The sequence below is a fragment of the Mytilus californianus genome, unplaced genomic scaffold (genome assembly GCF_021869535.1).
Source record: "Mytilus californianus isolate M0D057914Y unplaced genomic scaffold, xbMytCali1.0.p SCAF_13, whole genome shotgun sequence".
NCBI lineage: Eukaryota > Metazoa > Mollusca > Bivalvia > Mytilida > Mytilidae > Mytilus > Mytilus californianus.
In genome coordinates this window covers 33,790,419-33,810,113 of record NW_026262615.1, presented here as the reverse complement: position 1 = coordinate 33,810,113, position 19,695 = coordinate 33,790,419, and the positions used below count along the sequence as shown (strand labels likewise).

The 19,695-nt window shown below is 33.4% G+C and overlaps 1 protein-coding gene across 1 annotated transcript in view; it reads right to left on the bottom strand.

The window, feature by feature from the left end:
* LOC127723537 (uncharacterized) overlaps nt 1-18,370 on the bottom strand; it is a 29,115-nt gene extending 10,745 nt beyond the window's left edge. The window contains exons 1-9 of the mRNA XM_052230185.1: nt 18,241-18,370; nt 10,281-10,504; nt 9,401-9,502; nt 7,394-7,552; nt 5,166-5,590; nt 4,321-4,426; nt 2,797-2,876; nt 1,589-1,750; nt 651-809 (exon numbers count right to left, since the gene is read on the bottom strand). Of these exons, the coding sequence (XP_052086145.1) occupies nt 651-809; nt 1,589-1,750; nt 2,797-2,876; nt 4,321-4,426; nt 5,166-5,590; nt 7,394-7,552; nt 9,401-9,502; nt 10,281-10,504; nt 18,241-18,358 (1,535 nt within the window). The 5' untranslated portion in view covers nt 18,359-18,370. The remainder of the gene's footprint in view (nt 1-650; nt 810-1,588; nt 1,751-2,796; nt 2,877-4,320; nt 4,427-5,165; nt 5,591-7,393; nt 7,553-9,400; nt 9,503-10,280; nt 10,505-18,240) is intronic.
* Nucleotides 18,371-19,695: the final 1,325 nt, after the last annotated feature.

Here is a 19,695-nt window from a genome sequence, read left to right as displayed (position 1 = left end):
CGCCACATTCTTTATGTGCCTGTCCTGAGTCAGGGGCCTGTAGTTAAGTGGATGTCTGGTTCTTGTGTCATATTTGTTCTTAGTAAATTAAATTGTAATAAATTAGGCCATTAGTTTTCTCATTTGAATTGTTTCATACTTTTCATGTAGTACGTACGTAGCCTTTTATAACTGACTATATGCTATGGGTTTTTCTCATTGTTGAAGGCTGTACGGTTGCCTTTATTTGCTTACATCCACTTCATTTTAACTCTGGTTGATCAGTTGATAGTTGTCTCAGTGGCAATCATCAATTGCTCACATTGTTGTCAATACAATGGAATTTTATGCGACTGTCGTACAAGTGAGAGGTTTTGCTAGCTATAAAACCAGGTTTAATCCGCCATTTTCTACATAAGGAAATGCCTGTACCAAGTCAGGAATATGACAGTTGTTTTCCATTCGTTTGATGTGTTTGAGCTTTTGATTTTGCCAATTTATAAGGGACTTTCCGATTTGAATTTTCCTTGGATTTAGGTATTTTTGTTATTTTACCATTTACTGGTATTTGTCAATGACATATAAACAGCTATCTTGGGAACAAGTATAAGAAGCAGCAAAATGTTTTTTCATTAGGTAAATCATAAAAAAACTAATCCATATATCCTTACTTGTGCCACTGAACTGCCTTGACAAGGCTCATAACTCCGGTGGCAAATGACCTCTTCTTTTTTCTCTCTGGCATAGGAGTGTGTGGATCAACTGCCAGAAAGTCTTCCCATGATTCCAATTTTAACTCATATTCCTTTTGCTTTGGCTTCAACAGTTGACTGAAAAAAAAAAAAGATTTAAATGTTGTTCCATGACATTTAGCATAAAGATAATTGATTGATTGATTAATGACAGTTTAATGTCATATCAACACACATGGTCATTGTCACAGCTAGAACAATTATTGTCAAAAACATAATCAAAAATAGGCAAAGGAGCCAGCATGCACATGTATCAAATAGCAATTTAGTAGAAAAAAGAACCAAAGGATCAATTGGGAGTTTTGTAAAAAATATTTGAAATCTAATTATTACTATTGAAATATTTTTTTTGCTTATCTACACAATATACACATTCTTTTCAAACATGTAAGACTGTATACTTGAAATTGCAAGGTATACAACTGCGAAAGAATTTATACCAAGACAATTTTTTTTTATTAGAAAGAAATTATTATTTCCTCATGGTCCTATAAATTCAACCGCCTTGCCTTAAGTGTGAGAGGTTATGGGTTTGCTCCCTGACTGGGTCAAACCAAACATTAAAATTGGTACTAACTGCTTCTCCACTCGCAGCGCTGGGTCAAGTACAAAGCAGGGTTCATGTTCATATTGCTTAAACATGTTCTTGTACTAAATATGAATTTAATTATCAACTGGACGTCAAACAGCCCTGCATCACCATCATCGTCCTATCAAATTGTTTTTATGATTCTATGATGGACGTGTTTAGTTAAGTACTCTTAAAGGCTAGAACATTTCCCTCTATAAACATTGTAAAATATCAAACAAATAAAATCAATTTATCTACCTACCTGACATATTTTTTTTAGGCTTACCTAAATTTGTTCGATGTAAGTTTTGATGGAAGCATAGCAACATGTTCAAACAGATTTGATTGTTTTTTTTTGGCGAACAGTCCTGAAAAACCACCAACTTTACTCTCTGATGGCACTGTGATAATTGAAGCATTCTTAGTTGGCCTGGACAGTCGACTCAGCCTGCAAAGTAACAATTAATTGTTAATTGAAGCATTCTTAATTGGCCTGGACATTTTACTCAGCTTGCAAAGTAACAATTAATTGTTAATTGAAGCATTCTTAATTTGCTGGACAGTCAACTCATATCTGCAAAGTAACAATTAATTGTTAATTGAAGCATTCTTAATTGGCCTTGACAGTCGACTCAGCCTGCAAAGTAACAATTAATTGTTAACTGAAGCATTCTTAATTGGCTGGACAGTCAACTCACATCTGCAAAGTAACAATTAATTGTTAATTGAAGCATTCTTAATTGACCTGGACAGTCAACTCACATCTGCAAAGTAACAATTAATTGTTAATTGAAGCATTCTTAATTGGCCTGGACAGTCAACTCACATCTGCAAAATAACAACTAATTACTCTTAATTCAGAAATTATTGTGTGCATTTATTATTTTATTTAATAATGGACTTAAATACATGATTAACTATTGCAATTTCAGGAAAATCAACATACAAATGTATATATCAGATATCAGAATGCGAGTTCTTAATATTGCAATACTTACCCAGTCGCATTATTTGCATTAATGAAAACCTCACAATAATTTCAGAATTTACAGTAATGGAATATTAAAAGAAAAAAATCCCTAGATGGAGTTTTGTCCCTTTTGATAAAAAATACAACTGAATTTGGAATCATTTGAAGTATAATTTTCTAGTTTCTGCAGTATTTTTTGGCAGAAGAAATGACTTCACTGGTAAACCGTGAATTAAAATAAACTTATTTTCATAGCAAGAAATTAGAATTTCTGTTAGTGATATCGTGGCACAAATACAAATCATCATTTGTTTTATGTTCAATGAAGACATAAATGGCACCACAGGTCTGCTATCTGCTAAGTTTGAAATAAAACATTCCTGTAGAAGGTCTTTTAACAATAATTTTAACTCAAGTATATTTTTTAAAGATTTGCACATAAGTAATACTTATATAGACAAACATATTACTGTTTCTTCCATCCTACATTTTTGTTACACAGAAATAATCCTTTAATTTCTTACATATTTCCATCAGCTGGTGTTTGTGGTATAAAGACTGTATCCTTTCTCAACTGCTTCAGATGATCAAATGATAAAGGGGTCTGAAAAAAGATACAATATCAATAAAAAATAAGTCATGTTAAAATTGAAAAGGACAATTTAGATTACAAAGTGATAAAGGTGCTTAAAAAATTTAATTAAGAAAAAAATCCATGGAAATCAGTGGTTGACCTTGGTTGCTGTCTTGTTGTGTTTGTTTTTTGATTGAATTATTTCACATTTTGTCATGTCCTGGCCTATAATCATCATAATGCCTTAAATCCACATCATTTGGATAATGCTGGATAGTTGTCTCATTGACAATCATATCACATCTCCTTATTTTATATAAATCATTTACAACCTCTTGACGGGAACCCCAAAATGCAAGCTATATAATCATGTGAAAATGAAGCAAAGGAGTAGGCCCGGTAAGACCCCTTTTTGGACCCAAAATATTGCATTTAAAAAAACTGTTAAAAATGTAAACTTTAAGCTATATATTGGAAATTTAAATACTTTTGTTACATAAATATGGGTTATTTTGACAATACAATGGACATGCATCAGGTACTAGCATCATTAATTCATGCAAAATTACTGAAATCTTCACATTTTTAGCATTTGTGCTTATTTTTAAGACAGTTTTTGTTTAAAGTGGAAGTGGCCGCACTTGTGTTCAGTCTTCATATTTAAATATGTGTTGTATTTGATGATGATGCATAACATATATAAAGGTTGAGACTGAACACGAATGCAGCCACTTCCATTTTTGACAAAAACCATTTGAAAAGTGACGTTTTGTGGCACATTTGATAGATTTTTCAGATTTAAGCTTGAATTTAGGCGTCTTTAATGACTAAATCAGTTCAAATCTTTTACAAAAACTAATTGAATCGACTGAAGAAGACACTTAAGCATTAAAAAAAATGTCAAAAATCTTTCATCAGATGTACTTCAAATTTTAGGCCAAAATAAGCCCTTACCAGACCTTCTCCTTTCAATGACAACAATTAGGTCTACAACAATGTCAACAAGAACTAATCTTATATAGAAAGATAAATATTATTCAGTTCAAAAACAGATGTGGATCTAGAATTTGAAAAAAGGGGGACCCACAAAGGAAACATTAGGAGTGGGACTTGTAAACATGGTAACATATGTCTATACATTAAAACGTATATATGTAGCTCCTTAAGGGACCCCTTAAATCCACCTCTGAAGAATGCTGATGGTTGAGAAGGTTGCCTGTTATGTATGAAATTTTCCAAGACCAATCGGTGGCTGTAATAATGTCAAAATTAAGTCAATGGGAACAATACATATGAATTATACTTTTAACTACTAATCGTACCACAAATATTAGCCAAATTTCTACAAAATGACATAACTAAGGAAGTGTAAATAGCCACTTTTAACATTCACACTTGGATTTTTGTTTATCCTTTTGAGTTTTATTTATGAATGCCAGATGTAGCTCATTTTGAACATGATTACACTACTGACCTTTGACTTTAAATCCTTTGTTTTCATATTACATAGACTATTAATAACAATATTCACTGCCTCAATGTATTCCATGTGTATTCTCTTCATTCTCTCTTTACGTTCCCTAAATAAAACAAAAGTCAACTTCAGGACCAGAGAAAACTGACCTTATAAGAGATGTGACCTTTAAATTTAGTGAGACAAGAAGAGGCTGACCTGAAAGTTTTTGCTTTATAATAGACGTGACCTTCATAGTACAGGTTAGACTGTACATAGAATTTGGGAGCATAAATTACTCTTTAGTTTCAATAATATGTCAATATATTGAAAGCAGACATTATTGTTTAGGGGCCAGCTGAAGCCCGCCTCCAGGTGTAAGATTTTCCTGCTGCATTGAAGACTCACTAGAGGCCTTGGGCCTCTTTTTGCTCTTTGATCGGGTTGTTGTCTCTTTGATACATTCCCCATTTCCCTTCTCAATTCTACAAAGTTAGATCTTTGGATGTGTCTGTTTACTATACTCTGAAAATATTCATAATACAAAGTGCTCTAAGTTTTTATCCTTGAGTTCTGAGATGTTTTTGGGGTAATTACAGGTAAACCGTGACTGTGTCTGCCAAAAAATACTGCAGGAACTAGAAAATTATAATTCAAATGATTCCAAATAGAGTTGTATTTTTCATTAAAAGAGACAAAACTTTTTTTAGGGAACAGCATGATCTCCCATTTCTCTTTAGTATTTTACTAAATAGTATTCACCACTGCTTTGGCATGAAACATTGTCACTTGGTCAAAGTTGACCTGTAATTACCCAAAAAACTCAGAAGGATAAAAACTAATAATAATTTACAGACGAAACTTACTTCGCAGCAGCTTGTTGGTCCATTACAGCCATTACTGAAGTTGTTGATCGTAGATAAACAGACATTTTACGATTTTCTATCATAGTCATTTTTGAACTCCCAGGATTGGCAGATCCTGTTTTTTGCACTGAAGGAACATCTTGAATAATTGATGGATTAATTTGTGGAGACTGAAGTTGAATAATGTTAGTACCATCCTTCCTGTTTTTTTCCATACTGGTTGGTGTGTTAGTTTTTACCTCAAGGTTTTTCTTGTTGGTAACAAAACTTATCATAGAACTTTTACCAAACACTGGCGTCAGCAAAGACTGCAGTTCTGTGTCTGAAATTTCTACTGGAAGTTCCATTAAGGGATCTGACAACGGTAGAACAGGAAGGACCATTTCATTCTTTTTAGTTGACTTAACCTTATTGGCTTTAATGTCCTTTAAAGAAAAATAATGCTTAAATTTATCAGAATTCGGTTTTATAATCATGTGGCCAAAATCTTCCTCTTACAAATGTTTAAAAAAAAATTGTAAGGGTTCCGCGGAACCCAGTGTCTCGCCTACTTTTGCTGTTAGTCGCAACCTCAACAAAAATGGGGAAAAAATTTTCCTCAATCTTTTGATTGTAAGTAGCTTCTGTCCAAGTTTGGTAAAAATCCAGGATGGTTTATGAATCTAATAAATGTTTTAAAAACTTTAACTGCAGACTGTATGTAATGTTAACTGGAAGAAAAACTAAGTCCATTTATAAGTAATATACGGAAAAACAGAAAATAAATTTCCTTCTAGATACTAGCTTTTGATCATAAACAAGCTTCTGTCCAAATTTGGTAAACATCCAGGATAGTTTAAGAAAGTTATTAAAATTTTTAAAACATTAACCACAGAGTGAATGTAATGTTAACTGGCAGAAAAACTAAGTCCATTTATAAGTAAAATACGGATAAAAATAATTTTTTTTTTAACAAAAATTAATTCTGGATACTATCTTATGATCATAAACTAGCTTTTGTCCAAGTTTGGTAGAAATCCAGGATAGTTTAAAATTTAAAAAACTTTAACCAGAGTGAATATTTGTGGACCCAGGGTCAGAACAATCGAAATAAAATTTCAGACTTTTTCAAGTTTTCAAGGTAGGTTGGGAACTGACACAAAGCCTGATTTCAAACATGCTTGTTCACAAGGTAAGAGTGTACTGGAATATTTCACTCTACCTGGGCACATTTTAACTTTGCTAAATGTCAGGGAATATGCTTACAATAGGCAAAGTTATTCCTGTAAGTCTGTAAGAATTATAGTCTCATTTCAAAATATCTCTCAATAATTGACCTTAAGATCATCCATTCTATAAATAAAATCACTTTTGACGTCTCATTTTATTTCTTTACCCTCTGGAGGTTGATGCTGACATGTATAAGTTACTGTAGACCAAATGAACAATGAGCCTCAATTTTCACTTATGCAGTTAACAGAGGCCATGAAAATCAGATTAACAATCAAGATTTCCAATTATTTCTGATATTTTGGAAAGTATGCCGATTTTTTCAACAAGAATTAGTTGTTCCAAAATGAAAATTCAATATCAACAAATTTAATAAAATGTTTTATATCTATTAAGTATAGATTGTGTTGTTTTTTTTTTTTTTAACAAACTACACCTCTGTATTCATGGTATTGTATGCCATATTGGAAAATGAACCAATTTTGTAAGTGACACAGTAAAAACTTCAAAAGACTGCCCTTCTAGCCAATACACCTTACTGCTATGTCTTTAAAGCCTGATAAGTTCTGAAATTATACGTCACAGTCCAGTTTAAGCTATCTGGGGCCCTGTTTAATAAATGTATTGTGCATAAAACTTTTTAAATAGACATGTTTAAACCATAGTAAACACTTCAAACAAAGGAAGTTGTCTCAGTGACTGTTTTATCTGAATTGGACTACATAGCAATAAGGTGTATAAACATACCTGTAGATGTCTAATGAAGTTTTCAAATGACTGTCCTGCTAGTACATATTTCTTGCCTACACACATACCTGTAGATGTTTAATGAAGTTTTCGAATGACTGTCCTGCTAGTACATATTTCTTGCCTACACACATACCTGTAGATGTTTAATGAAGTTTTCGAATGGCTGTCCTGCTAGTACATATTTCTTGCCTACACACATACCTGTAGACGTCTAATGAAGTTTTCGAATGACTGTCCTGCTAGTACATATTTCTTGCCTACACACATACCTGTAGATGTTTAATGAAGTTTTCGAATGACTGTCCTGCTAGTACATATTTCTTGGCTTTTTGAAGGTCATACAGCTGATCCTTTATGGTACTGATTCCACCATCTGATTGTTTATTTTCAAGTAACTGACATTCTGACTTTGTCGGAGATTTAGCTCTCTGTGAAAATAACCAAAAACACTTTTTTTTCTTATTAATTAAAAATACATGTTTGAAAGAAAACTGCTTATAGCATTTGAGATAATCTAGATGCTCAAGTATGTGAAGTTAAAGAGTAAATTCTGTATGTAGTTCAATAGATTTTGTAATTTAGACGGCAATGTCTATAACAAATATGTCTCTCTCAAATGAAGAAGTTTCCGCAGATAAGATTGTTGATTGATTGGTGTTTGCTTTAAGCCATCTCAGCACAAAAAGGCTATATCGCGGGGAGTATTGTTGATTGAATGACGGTGTGTAAACTTTGAACATACTTGGCTATAGCATGGTGGTCAGTTTTTAAAAATATTGGTTGAGACAGACCCAGCCACCTTTGGAAAGAAAACATTTATTTCTATAAAGTTAAATAATAATTAAGATATAACTGTATTGTATTTAAAGCTTTGCGGAAGTCCATCGGTAGTTTTACTGTCGCAAGTTTAGTTTACCTGGGGACGCGTAGCGGAGACAGGTAAACGGGTATTTGCGACAGTAAAACTACTGATGGACGTCCGTAAAACTTCAAATACAATACAGTTATCTCTATTCTAATGCAAAACAAGTACATAATTCAATTTCAATCATTATTTCAGTGTAAAATTTTCATTAAAGAAAATTCCGTGAAAAGATGTTATCTTCTTTGGCCCCTTAACTAGGTGACGTCATAGGTATGCTTCTGGCGTCAAACGTAAACACCAGGCGTTTTCTGGCTTCTTGACCGCTTCAGAATGTAATAAAATTTGATAAAAAGAAGATTTCTAGGTGTAGCATGTGAGTTTTTTGCTTATTATTGTAGAAATTACATGTCAATACATTCCGCAATTCAAAATGTCGGCTTCCTTATTAATTAGTTACAGACAAGGAGATAGAGAATTTCACGCTTACTGTCATCCAATCAGAACCATTGATACAAAATAATTGCATTAGAAATGACATTTTAAAGGAATTTTTAAAATTTGTTTAATTTTAAATTATCCATTTTTTTTTCTTCAGAAATGATGGCAGCCATGGTAGATGTGGGCTTGGCAAATTACAAAAAGGCATCATAAATGTATCATTTCTCGAAATTGGATTCTAAATCTTATTCCATCCCAGTCATTCCCAAGGTCGCTGGACATTTGGCAAAGACCAGTAAAAATTGGTTTGGTCCAGTTAAGTGATATGCGTTACTGGACCAAATGACCAGTAAAATTTTTAATTTTGTCCAAATCATATGTGTAAATGTCCTGTAATAAAGAATCTGGTCCAGTTAAGAAGAATAGATAACTGGACCAAATGTCCAATTGATTTCTCAAAGCCTTGGAAACCACTGCCATCCAGTGCTCTTCTTTATCTTCTTGCATGGAAGGCAAATCAATTATCAGTGGAGTTGTTATATTTAATTTTAAAAGTATAAATTGGAAGGATGATTTAGAACACTCAGCTGCTTTGGTTAAAATTGGTACAGTTCCTTCAAGTTCTTTTTATGAAATAAAAATAAAATGCAATTTCAATTTTCTACCAAATTAATAAAGGAAAATAGGCAAACGTTAAATTTTTTTTCATTGAAAACTTATTACATGTGTGAGCAACAAGACCTTGTATAACAAAGAAATTTTGAACTTGAATAGTTACAACTTTAAACCCTGCACTCTTGTGTTTCAAAAGACGTAAATGGATTCTGAATGTTAATTTAAATACTTTATAAAAAATGCTTTACAAAAATCTTCACTCACTCACATGTTCAAGCATTAAAATGAAACACTTTTCATTTTGAAATAAGATTTTATATTTGGGGACATTCTCCTTTTGAATGGTCATATTGTTTACCTTTTCATTGGATATTGGGGGAAGTAAACTTTGTCTTCTTTTCCTTTGAGGTGTTCGTCTTGATTTAGTAGCGGTTCCTTGTCTTGATCTAGCTTCCCAAACCTGTAAAACAGTAATACATGCTTAGATGCTAAGTGTTGGACACTTGCCTGATTTTTGGTGGCCATATCATTATTTTGGAGGTAGAGTTATCTCTCTTGTTCCTTTCAGATTTTGTTTTATACTTATATATATAATTAATAAAGTCGTCTTTTCTTAGATTTCTTTTGACTACATTTCTCTTATAGAGTTTATATATACATTTATATATATATAGTTGTCTTTACTATTCCTAAAATTATAATTTACTATTTTGAAGCCTCCAGAAAGAAAATGTTGGTTTCCCCAAACACAAGAAAATTCTAAAGGGTTGGTAGGCAGGAAAAACTTTTTATTTTATTTTATCAAACAAGGCACATGCAGTTTCACTCTACAGCCACAAGGAATTCTTAAACAACTGACATGAAATTTTTGAATCCCCCCGAATTATCAGACCATTAAAGTTTCATTGATAATTGCCTGAAAAAAGAGTCTTGCTGTTGTTCTATCATTTGTTCAAAAAAGAATTTGCATTTCAGAATCTAATGCATTCTGGGTAATATTTTCAAAAGTGTACACCAAAACATTGTGTCAAAAACTTTCTAAACAATGGAAATTTAACCAATGATGTGATGTTATTTTCACTTTGGGGTATGAACAATGAAATTACCCACAATCCTTTAGATTCTGAAACAGCCAATTGACCCAGAGAATAAAAACAGACCTTCAAGGGTTAGAGGAAACCAACAATTTTTATTGCATAGCCTTACACTTGATCTCCTGAACACATCAATTATATTACCTTCACATCTAAATTTTTTGAAATTGTCTTCAACACAAGGTCAAAGGGATCAAGGTCAAACTGACCACCAATATTTCTGTAGGGTTCATTTGGAAGACTATAGTAGCCACACTTCATGTGATGGTCTCTTCGATCATAATTTTCCTGCCAAGTACTTTCTGGTCTCTCGTGTAACAAAGTTTGACTGGTCTTCTGACACACCTTCTGATATCTGTATGGTGGTGCTTAAATAAAAAATTATCATGGTTAACTCACCCATTACATAATTAAGTAAGTAATTTGAAATGAATTCAAAACCATAGGAATGGATAGATGAAAATGTGCCAGTTACCATGGGTACCTTGAATGGCATACCTACAAAACTATCTTTTATGACTACAGGCTATTTGCTGCTGAAAAACAATTTTCTCTGTTGTGTCTTGTTTGATAAGGCATACAAAAATAATAACCTGCATTCTCATAACTGTTGCAGTTGTATATTTAGTCCAAAATTCTAAGTTCAAAGGGGCATAACTCATAGAAAACAAGAATGTGTCCATAGTACACGGATGCCCCACTTGCACTATCATTTTCTTTTTCTATGTTCAGTGGACCGTGAAATTGGGGTCAAAACTCTTAATTTGGTATTAAAATAAGAAAGATCATATCATAGGGAACATGTGTACTAAGTTTCACGTTGATTGGACTTCAATCAAAAACTACCATTCAAAAACTTTAACCAGAAGCGGGACAGACGGATGAACAGACGCACAAACCGAAAAACATAATGCCATTCTACTATCGAAGGTGGGGCATAAAAATAAAATCATAATTTCCTGTTGATATGTACATCTGCATAGTATGTTCTTATTATCTACAAAGTTTCATGAAATTCTGTTGTGTGGTTTTGGCGAAGTTGCAATGACAAGAACAGAACTGACAGACTGACTGACAGGTCAAAAACATTATACCCTACACAAATTTCAATGACAAGAACAGGACTGACAGACAGACTAAAAACATTATAACCCAATATTATCTACAAAGTTTTATTGAATTCTGTTATGCGGTTTCGGAGGAGTTGCAATGACGGACGTATGGACTGACAGATAGGCCAAAAACTGTATACCCTACACAACTTTCGATAACATGAATAGGACTGACAGACAGACCAAAAACATTATACCCTTAATTGGTAGTAATTGGTTATAAACTCAAAAATTTAGGCTATATGAAAAATTCATCTTTAATTTTTTTTTTGTACTAGTGTTCATATATAACCAAGGGAATTTTTCATTTTTAAACCGTATTTCTTTTTAATTTTTCAAATTAACATGTTTTTCCTTCCTCCAATTAAGACCCCCCAAAAAATATGCGTGATTAGGGTTTCCAGACCGACCCTTATTTTGGATGCCAACCAAAACGTTTTTATGATGATTTCTTTAATTACGTTTTATTAAGATAGTAGTTGCTGCAACCGCTGGCTTATTTCATCAAAATACTAGTCAGAAAGCAAACATGTTAAAACTACAAGTCTGTTCATTGACAAACTACAAATGGCACAATTACCAGTTTGCGTATGTTATTACCAAAACTGGACTGTGATTTTCTGGATTTCATGCAACCAAAAAATTAAAAAAAATTATTACAGACTAACCAACCCTATGTTTTTTTGGAATGAAACTCTAGATAAGCAACCATATTTTTTTTTTGGCCTAATCTATATTAGCCATGAATAGCTGTAGATTTGTTAAAGCATAGTTCTCGAAATCATTTTCCCCCTGGCTGTCCTTGAAAAGAAATTTTGCTGGTCCTCACTATTCATGCTATTATTTCTATTGTAAAATACATTATGATGAAGACATAATCTTTCAATCAGTTTAATTGAAGTCTGGAGCTGGCATGTCAGTTAACTGCTAGTAGTCTGTTGTTATTTATGTATTATTGTCATTTTGTTTATTTTCTTTGGTTACATCTTCTGACATCAGACTCGGACTTCTCTTGAACTGAATTTTAATGTGCGTATTGTTATGCGTTTACTTTTCTACATTGGCTAGAGGTATAGGGGGAGGGTTGAGATCTCATAAACATGTTTAACCCCGCCGCATTTTTGCGCCTGTCCCAAGTCAGGAGCCTCTAGCCTTTGTTAGTCTTGTATTATTTTTAATTTTAGTTTCTTGTGTACAATTTGGAGTTTAGTATGGCGTTCATTATCACTGAACTAGTATATATATTTGTTTAGGGGCCAGCTGAAGGACGCCTCCGGGTGCGGGAATTTCTCGCTGCATTGAAGACCTGTTGGTGACCTTCTGCTGTTGTCTGTTCTATGGTCGGGTTGTTGTCTCTTTGACACATTCCCCATTTCCATTCTCAATTTTATTGTACCAAAATTGTGTTGGTCCTTTGCAAACTTTTGGTGGTCGAACACTTTTGGGGAACCCTGTTTAAGATCTTTACTGGACATTTCACAGAATGCACTTATCAGATAATTTTATGAACTCAAGTATATATATATATGCTAGAAAGTGTACAAAACAACACCAATATTAAAACTAGAGGCTCTAAAGAGCCTGTGTCGCTCACCTTGGTCTATGTGCATATTAAACAAAGGACACAGATGGATTCATGACAAAATTGTGTTTTGGTGATGGTGATGTGTTTGTAGATCTTACTTTACTGAATATCTTGCTGCTTAAAATTATCTCTATCTATAATGAACTTGGCCCACTAGTTACAGTGGAAAATATTTTGTAAAAATTTACAAAAATTTACAAAATTTATGAAAATTGTAAAAAATTGACTATAAAGGGCAATAACTCCTTGAGGGGTCAATTGACAATTTTGGTCATTTGACTTATTTGTAGATCTTACTTTGCTGTACATTATTGCTGTTTACAGTTTATCTCTATCTATAATCATATTCAAGATAATAACCAAAAGCTGCAAAATTTCCTTAAAATTACCAATTCAGGGGCAGCAACCCAACAACGTGTTACTTGAATGGGATACCTACGAAACTATCTTTTATGACTACAGGCAATTTTCTGCTGAAAAACAATTTTCTCTGTTGTGTCTTGTTTGATAAGGCATACAAAAATAATAACCTGCGTTCTCATAACTGTTGCAGTTGTATATTTGGTCCAAAATTCTAAGTTCAAAGGGGCATAACTCATAGAAAACAAGAATGTGTCCATAGTACATGGATGCCCCACATGCACTATCATTTTCTATGTTCAGTGGACCGTGAAATTGGGGTCAAAACTCTAATTTGGTATTAAAATAAGAAAGATCATATCATAGGGAACATGTGTACTAAGTTTCAAGTTGATTGGACTTCAACTTCATCAAAAACTACCATTCAAAAACTTTAAGCTGAAGCGGGACAGACCGACGAACAGACGCACAAACCGAAAAACATAATGCCATTCTACTATCGAAGGTGGGGCATAAAAAATAAAATCATAATTTCCTGTTGATATGTACATCTGCATAGTATGTTCTTATTATCTACAAAGTTTCATGAAATTCTGTTGTGTGGTTTTGGCGAAGTTGCAATGACAAGAACAGAACTGACAGACTGACTGACAGGTCAAAAACATTATACCCTACACAAATTTCAATGACAAGAACAGAACTGACAGACTGACTGACAGGTCAAAAACATTATACCCTACACAAATTTCAATGACAAGAACAGGACTGACAGACAGACTAAAAACATTATAACCCAATATTATCTACAAAGTTTTATTAAATTCTGTTATGCGGTTTCGGAGGAGTTGCAATGACGGACGTATGGACTGACAGATAGGCCAAAAACTGTATACCCTACACAACTTTCGATAACATGAATAGGACTGACAGACAGACCAAAAACATTATACCCTTAATTGGTAGTAATTGGTTAAAGACTCAAAAATTTAGGCTATATGAAAAATTCATCTTCAATTTTTTTTTGTAGTGTTCATATATAACAAAGGGAATTTTTCATTTTAAAACCGAATTTCTTTTTTAATTTTTCAAAATAACATGTTTTTCCTTCCTCCAATTAAGACCCCCCCCCCCCCCACACCAAAAAAAAAAATGTGTGATTAGGGTTTCCAGACCGACCCTTATTTTGGATGCCGACCAAAACGTTTGTATGATGATTTCTTTAATTACGTTTTATTAAGATAGTGGTTGCTTATTTCATCAAAATACTAGACAGAAAGCAAACATGTTAAAACTACAAGTCTGTTCATTGACAAACTACAAATGACACAATTACCAGTTTGTGTATGTTATTACCAAAACTGGACATTGATTTTCTGGATTTCAACCAAAAAATTAAAAAAAAAATTACAGACTAACCGACCCTATGTTTTTTTGGAATGAAACTCTAGATAAGCACCCATATTTTTTTTTTTTGGCCTAATCTATATATATAAGCCACGATAGCTGTAGATTTGTTAAAGCATAGTTCTTGAAATCATTTTCCCCCTGGCGGTCGTTGAAAAGAAATTTTGCTGGTCCTCACTATCATTTCTATTGTAAAATACATTGTCATGATTGTACCAAAATTGTGTTGGTCCTTTGCAAAATTTTGGTGGTATAACACTTTTGGGGAACCCTGTTTAAGATCTTTACGGGACATTTTACAGAATGCACAAAATATCAGATAATTTTATGAACTCAAGTATATATATTGCTTCCGCAAATTTGCAGATTTAACATTGTTGTGCTGATATTTGGAGTAATTATGTACATATATATTTGAAAGTTAACCATGCTTAATTCTTTCAATTTTCAATTCCAGTAATGTCAGAAAATATACTTATCATGAAAGAGGGTATGGATGGGGGTCCCTCATTTCTTCATTCTTTTATTTTTTTGATAATTTTTCTCTATTCTTAATTTCTTTTTTTATATTTTGCCCATTATTCTCTATTCTTGATATTTAAGCATCCAATTATTTTCTATTCTTTATTTTTTTTTTTGCCTAAAGTATTTATCTCAGTTTTTTACTTTTTTAGCTCTTTATTCTGCACTTTTTACCCTTTATTCTCCATTCTGTAAACTCCATCCAGACCCTCCTGAAATTCTGTATGAAAGATACGGCTGTAATAAAATTATGGACAACACTGGTGATGAGATGAATTTGAGAGATTCATTTAGTTCATTAGCAATGCTGGACCTGGGACCAATAGGTTCATATATTAGTACCAGGTACATGTATGTCTTATCAGTTTTTCACTTGAACCATATTTTTAGTGCTGTAATTAATCTATAGTTTATATCTCATCTATGCGATAGACCAGTAGCTGGAACACAATTTTTTTTTATTTCAGTGTTAAAATGATAACCTTTTAGCATGTTTAGAATAAGTGCATAATACATGTAATACTAACATACATGTAGAGTTTCACCTTTAACTACATCAAACATAAGTACTATATCTATAGTTCACACAAGAATCTACTCTATACATGTTGCACTTCATGCTGGTTACATCTATATATTTATAAAAGAGAGGATTTGTCTTTGGGGCTTACTTTTTTTTCTTAAAATGAACAAAAATATAGATGCAGTGACTAATTGTAGAGCAAAAATAACAATCTATTCTATATCACCCGAGTCCACCTTTTTGTTAGAGGTTTATATAGGTTCTAGTCATCTGTCTCTGTAGTGTTTTGTAGACTGCTACTTATTTCACAAAAAATCCTTAATACGAATAAAAATACCGGTACTCGTAAGTCATGAACATTTCAGTAGTGTCAGTATAGCTTTCAATCAAAAGAGTAAGTTCAAGAAGGGCTAATTAAATTTGGCCCTACAAGTTTGATGTCTTTTGTATTCAGATTAAACCAATGTAAACCACTACAAGTTTTACATAGAAATAGTTGTGATATTACTATTAATACAAAATAACTTCTTTTTGGCACATCTAATTAACAAGAGTGCACACGCTGAAATGTCTCGCCTTCTTTATTTACCATAGATATCATGTTGATAGTCCTAAATATAAAGCTTTACTACAACTATCAACCTTACAATCAATCAATACACTAAATATAGTTGACCTGTTGCTTATAGTTTCTAAGAAACAGACTTAACCAAGAAAACTAAACATTGACCAATGAACCATGAAAATGAGGTCAAGGTCAGATGAACCATTCCAGGCAGACATGTACACCTTACAATCAATCTATGCATTAAATATAGTTGACCTCTTGCTTATAGTATCTAAGAAACAAACTTAACCATGAAAACTTAACATTGACCAATGGACCAACAAAATGAGGTCAAAGTCAGATGATACCTGCCAGACAGACATATACAGCTTACAATCCATCTATACGAAAAATATAGTTGACCTACTGCTTATAGTTAAAGAAAAACAGACCAAAACACAAAAACTTAACACTGAGTAATGAACCGTGAAAATGAGGTCAAGGTCGAATGATACCTGCCAGTTGGACATGTACACCTTACAATCCTTCCATACACCAAATATACTAGACCTATTGCTTATAGTATCTGAGATATGGACTTGACCACAAAAACTTAACCTTAAAATTGAGAATGGAAATGGGGAATTTGTCAAAGAGACAACAACCCGACCAAAGAGCAGGTCTACAACAGCCGAAGGCCACCAATGGGTCTTCAAAGCAGCGAGAAAATCCCGTACCTGGAGGTGGTCCTCAGCTTGTTCACTGATCCATGAAATGAGGTCGAGGTCAAGTGAAAACTATCTGACGGGCATGAGGACCTTGCAAGGTACGCACATACCAAATATAGTTATCCTATTACTCATAATAAAAGAGAAATTAACATTACAAAAAATCTTAACTTTTTTTCCAAGTAGTCACTGAACCATGAAAATGAGGTCAAGGACAATGGACATGTGACAGACGGAAACTTCGTAACATAAGGCATCTATATACAAAGTATGAAGCATCCAGGTCTTCCACCTTCTAAAATATAAAGTTTTAAGAAGTTAGTTATCGCCGCCGTACCACTATCCCTATCACTTTCTGCGACAAAAGTTGCAGGCTCGACAAAAATGACTTTGTCTTTCTTTGACTAACGGTTTGGATTGCCCTCTTGGTATTCCCCCCCCCCCCCCCCCCCCCCCCCCAACAGGGCTTCAGAATTTTTTTGGAAAATACACTTATCCATGGGATTTCACTTTCCAGTATTTATTTTATCAATTTCATCTGGTTTGATTACATTACTGTTTAAGTCTAATAATTTCCGTTTCTTTGATGAATTGGCGGAGATAAAATATTTATGCCAACTCATGGTTTCATGACCTCCATTACTGTTTACTGATAATAACTATCTACTGCTGTAAATGCAAGGAAACAAGTGATTAGTTCAGGGAACCAGTTTCTAAACTAGATTTTGTCCAATAACCGACTTTGTCAAACAAGAATAAGATGCTCCGGAAAGTATCACATAAAGACGATTTACTTACCGGATGGGCAACTGGTACCTGTGTTTTCGTTTACCGGGCGATTTTTTCACTTTCCCCGGAAAAAGGGAATTCCTAAGCCCTGCTCCCCCCTTTTCTACAATATGGATATACATATAAAGACAATTTCAAGGCATAGAACTCATTAATGTATAATTACCATTAATTGATTACAGGTGTGTTGTCAGATAAACTGGTCAATCCATTTAAATCCCTGAGGTCATGTTCTGACATATGTGTATTACTTCGACACAATGAATGCAATTTATATGCTTTTGTTAACCTTGGGACTGTAACTTTGGTTGGACACAATTGAAATTTCAACTCATCAGGAGTTGAAATACATATTTTTTTATGGAACAAAATTCGGGACCACAGAAAATTTTGATGCATCGGAAATTTCGAGCCAACTGAGTTTTGAGACAAGGAGAGTTAACTGTATGTTGGTTTTGATGTGGGGGTCTTTGGTAGTCCCTTCCTACCAGTACCTTCCACATCCATTTTCATGGAATAACACTGATCACTAACCTGGTGGAGGATCAAAGTGCTGTCTGACCAGTTTGGTTACTTCTGCTGCTGCAGTCGTACTAGTATTATTGGCCATTCTAGCATTTGCTAGGTGCATGTGTCTTGGAGACGTCGTCATTCTTATTTTTTTTCTTCACCTGGAAGCATTAAAATAAAAGTTTTTACCTAGATCAATCATAAATCACTCTAGATCAATCCTTGGAGTGGTTATCACATATTCTCTGATACTTGATTGTTTGAACAGTAATTAGGTGTTTACAATTATTGTTTGTGACAAATAACAATTAAGTGTTCAAAAGGCATGTGTGTGTCGTTTGGTGCTGTATATATTGCAAGGGTTCAAATTTGCTTTACACATATGTTACATAATAAAAGATCCAGGACTAATTGAATTTTCAAATAAAAAGGTCCTCCTTAAAAATCAAGTTCAGTATTTATAAAGCATCAGTGTAAAGAATGGAGGTCCTTGACTTTTGTAATTCAAAAATCAAAAGGCCCCCTCCAAAAAAAGACAGGTTCAAAACCTTGGACAAACACTAATTTAAACCCCTGTATTGTATAAATTCTTATTTGTATTGCTTTATACATGAATCAGGCCTTTAACTTGTTTCACATTAATCTTCATATATATGGGTCTTTAATAGTTCTTGTTATGCGGTATGGGTTTTGATCATCATTGATGGCTGTACGCTGCTTACAGTGACCTACGCTATATCATGTATATAGTTGCTAACTTCTACTTAATTTTGTTTCTTGTGGAGAGTTGTCTCAATAGCAATCATACCACATCCAGTCTTCACATTTAACTACAGGCCCACAAGCCCAGGCATGTAAAATTGGTTTCGGGCCTGTAAAAATCTTCTCTCCAGGCCAACAGAATCCAACTCAAAATTTTGGTAAAATTGAGCTTTGGGCCTATAGATTCAAAAGTCTATCGTGAAGACTCATGCACATCTTCTTATTTTTAAAGGACGATGTAGTGTTAAAAATATATACAAGTGATTGTTTTCCTGAAAGTATTTCTGTCTCAGATATTTGGATACCCGTATGAGAATATTAGGTGGATTCCGCTTAAAAATAGCAGGAACCCAGGCGGAATCCACCTAAAAATTATGACTTATAGACGGAATTAAGGCGGACATGGAATATAGAAAAAAACCCGTCTTAAGTATCATAGACCTTAGGCGAAATGTTTACTACTTTCCTGTTGAGTTAACAGGATTTCTGTAGTAAAAGAAATATCATAGACGGAATGCTGGACTTAGTAGATTTGTTCAAGTTTCTTAGGAGGAAATTGGACTTAGAAAATTTTGTTCAAATTTATCAGGCGGGAATTGTACTTAGAAAATTTTGTCAAATTTATCAGGCAGAAATTTTCTTTCTGTTTATGTTTTCAAATGAAAAATATATCATTACTGAATTTTTTTTTTAAATTCTATAGTAATGAGAGAGTGC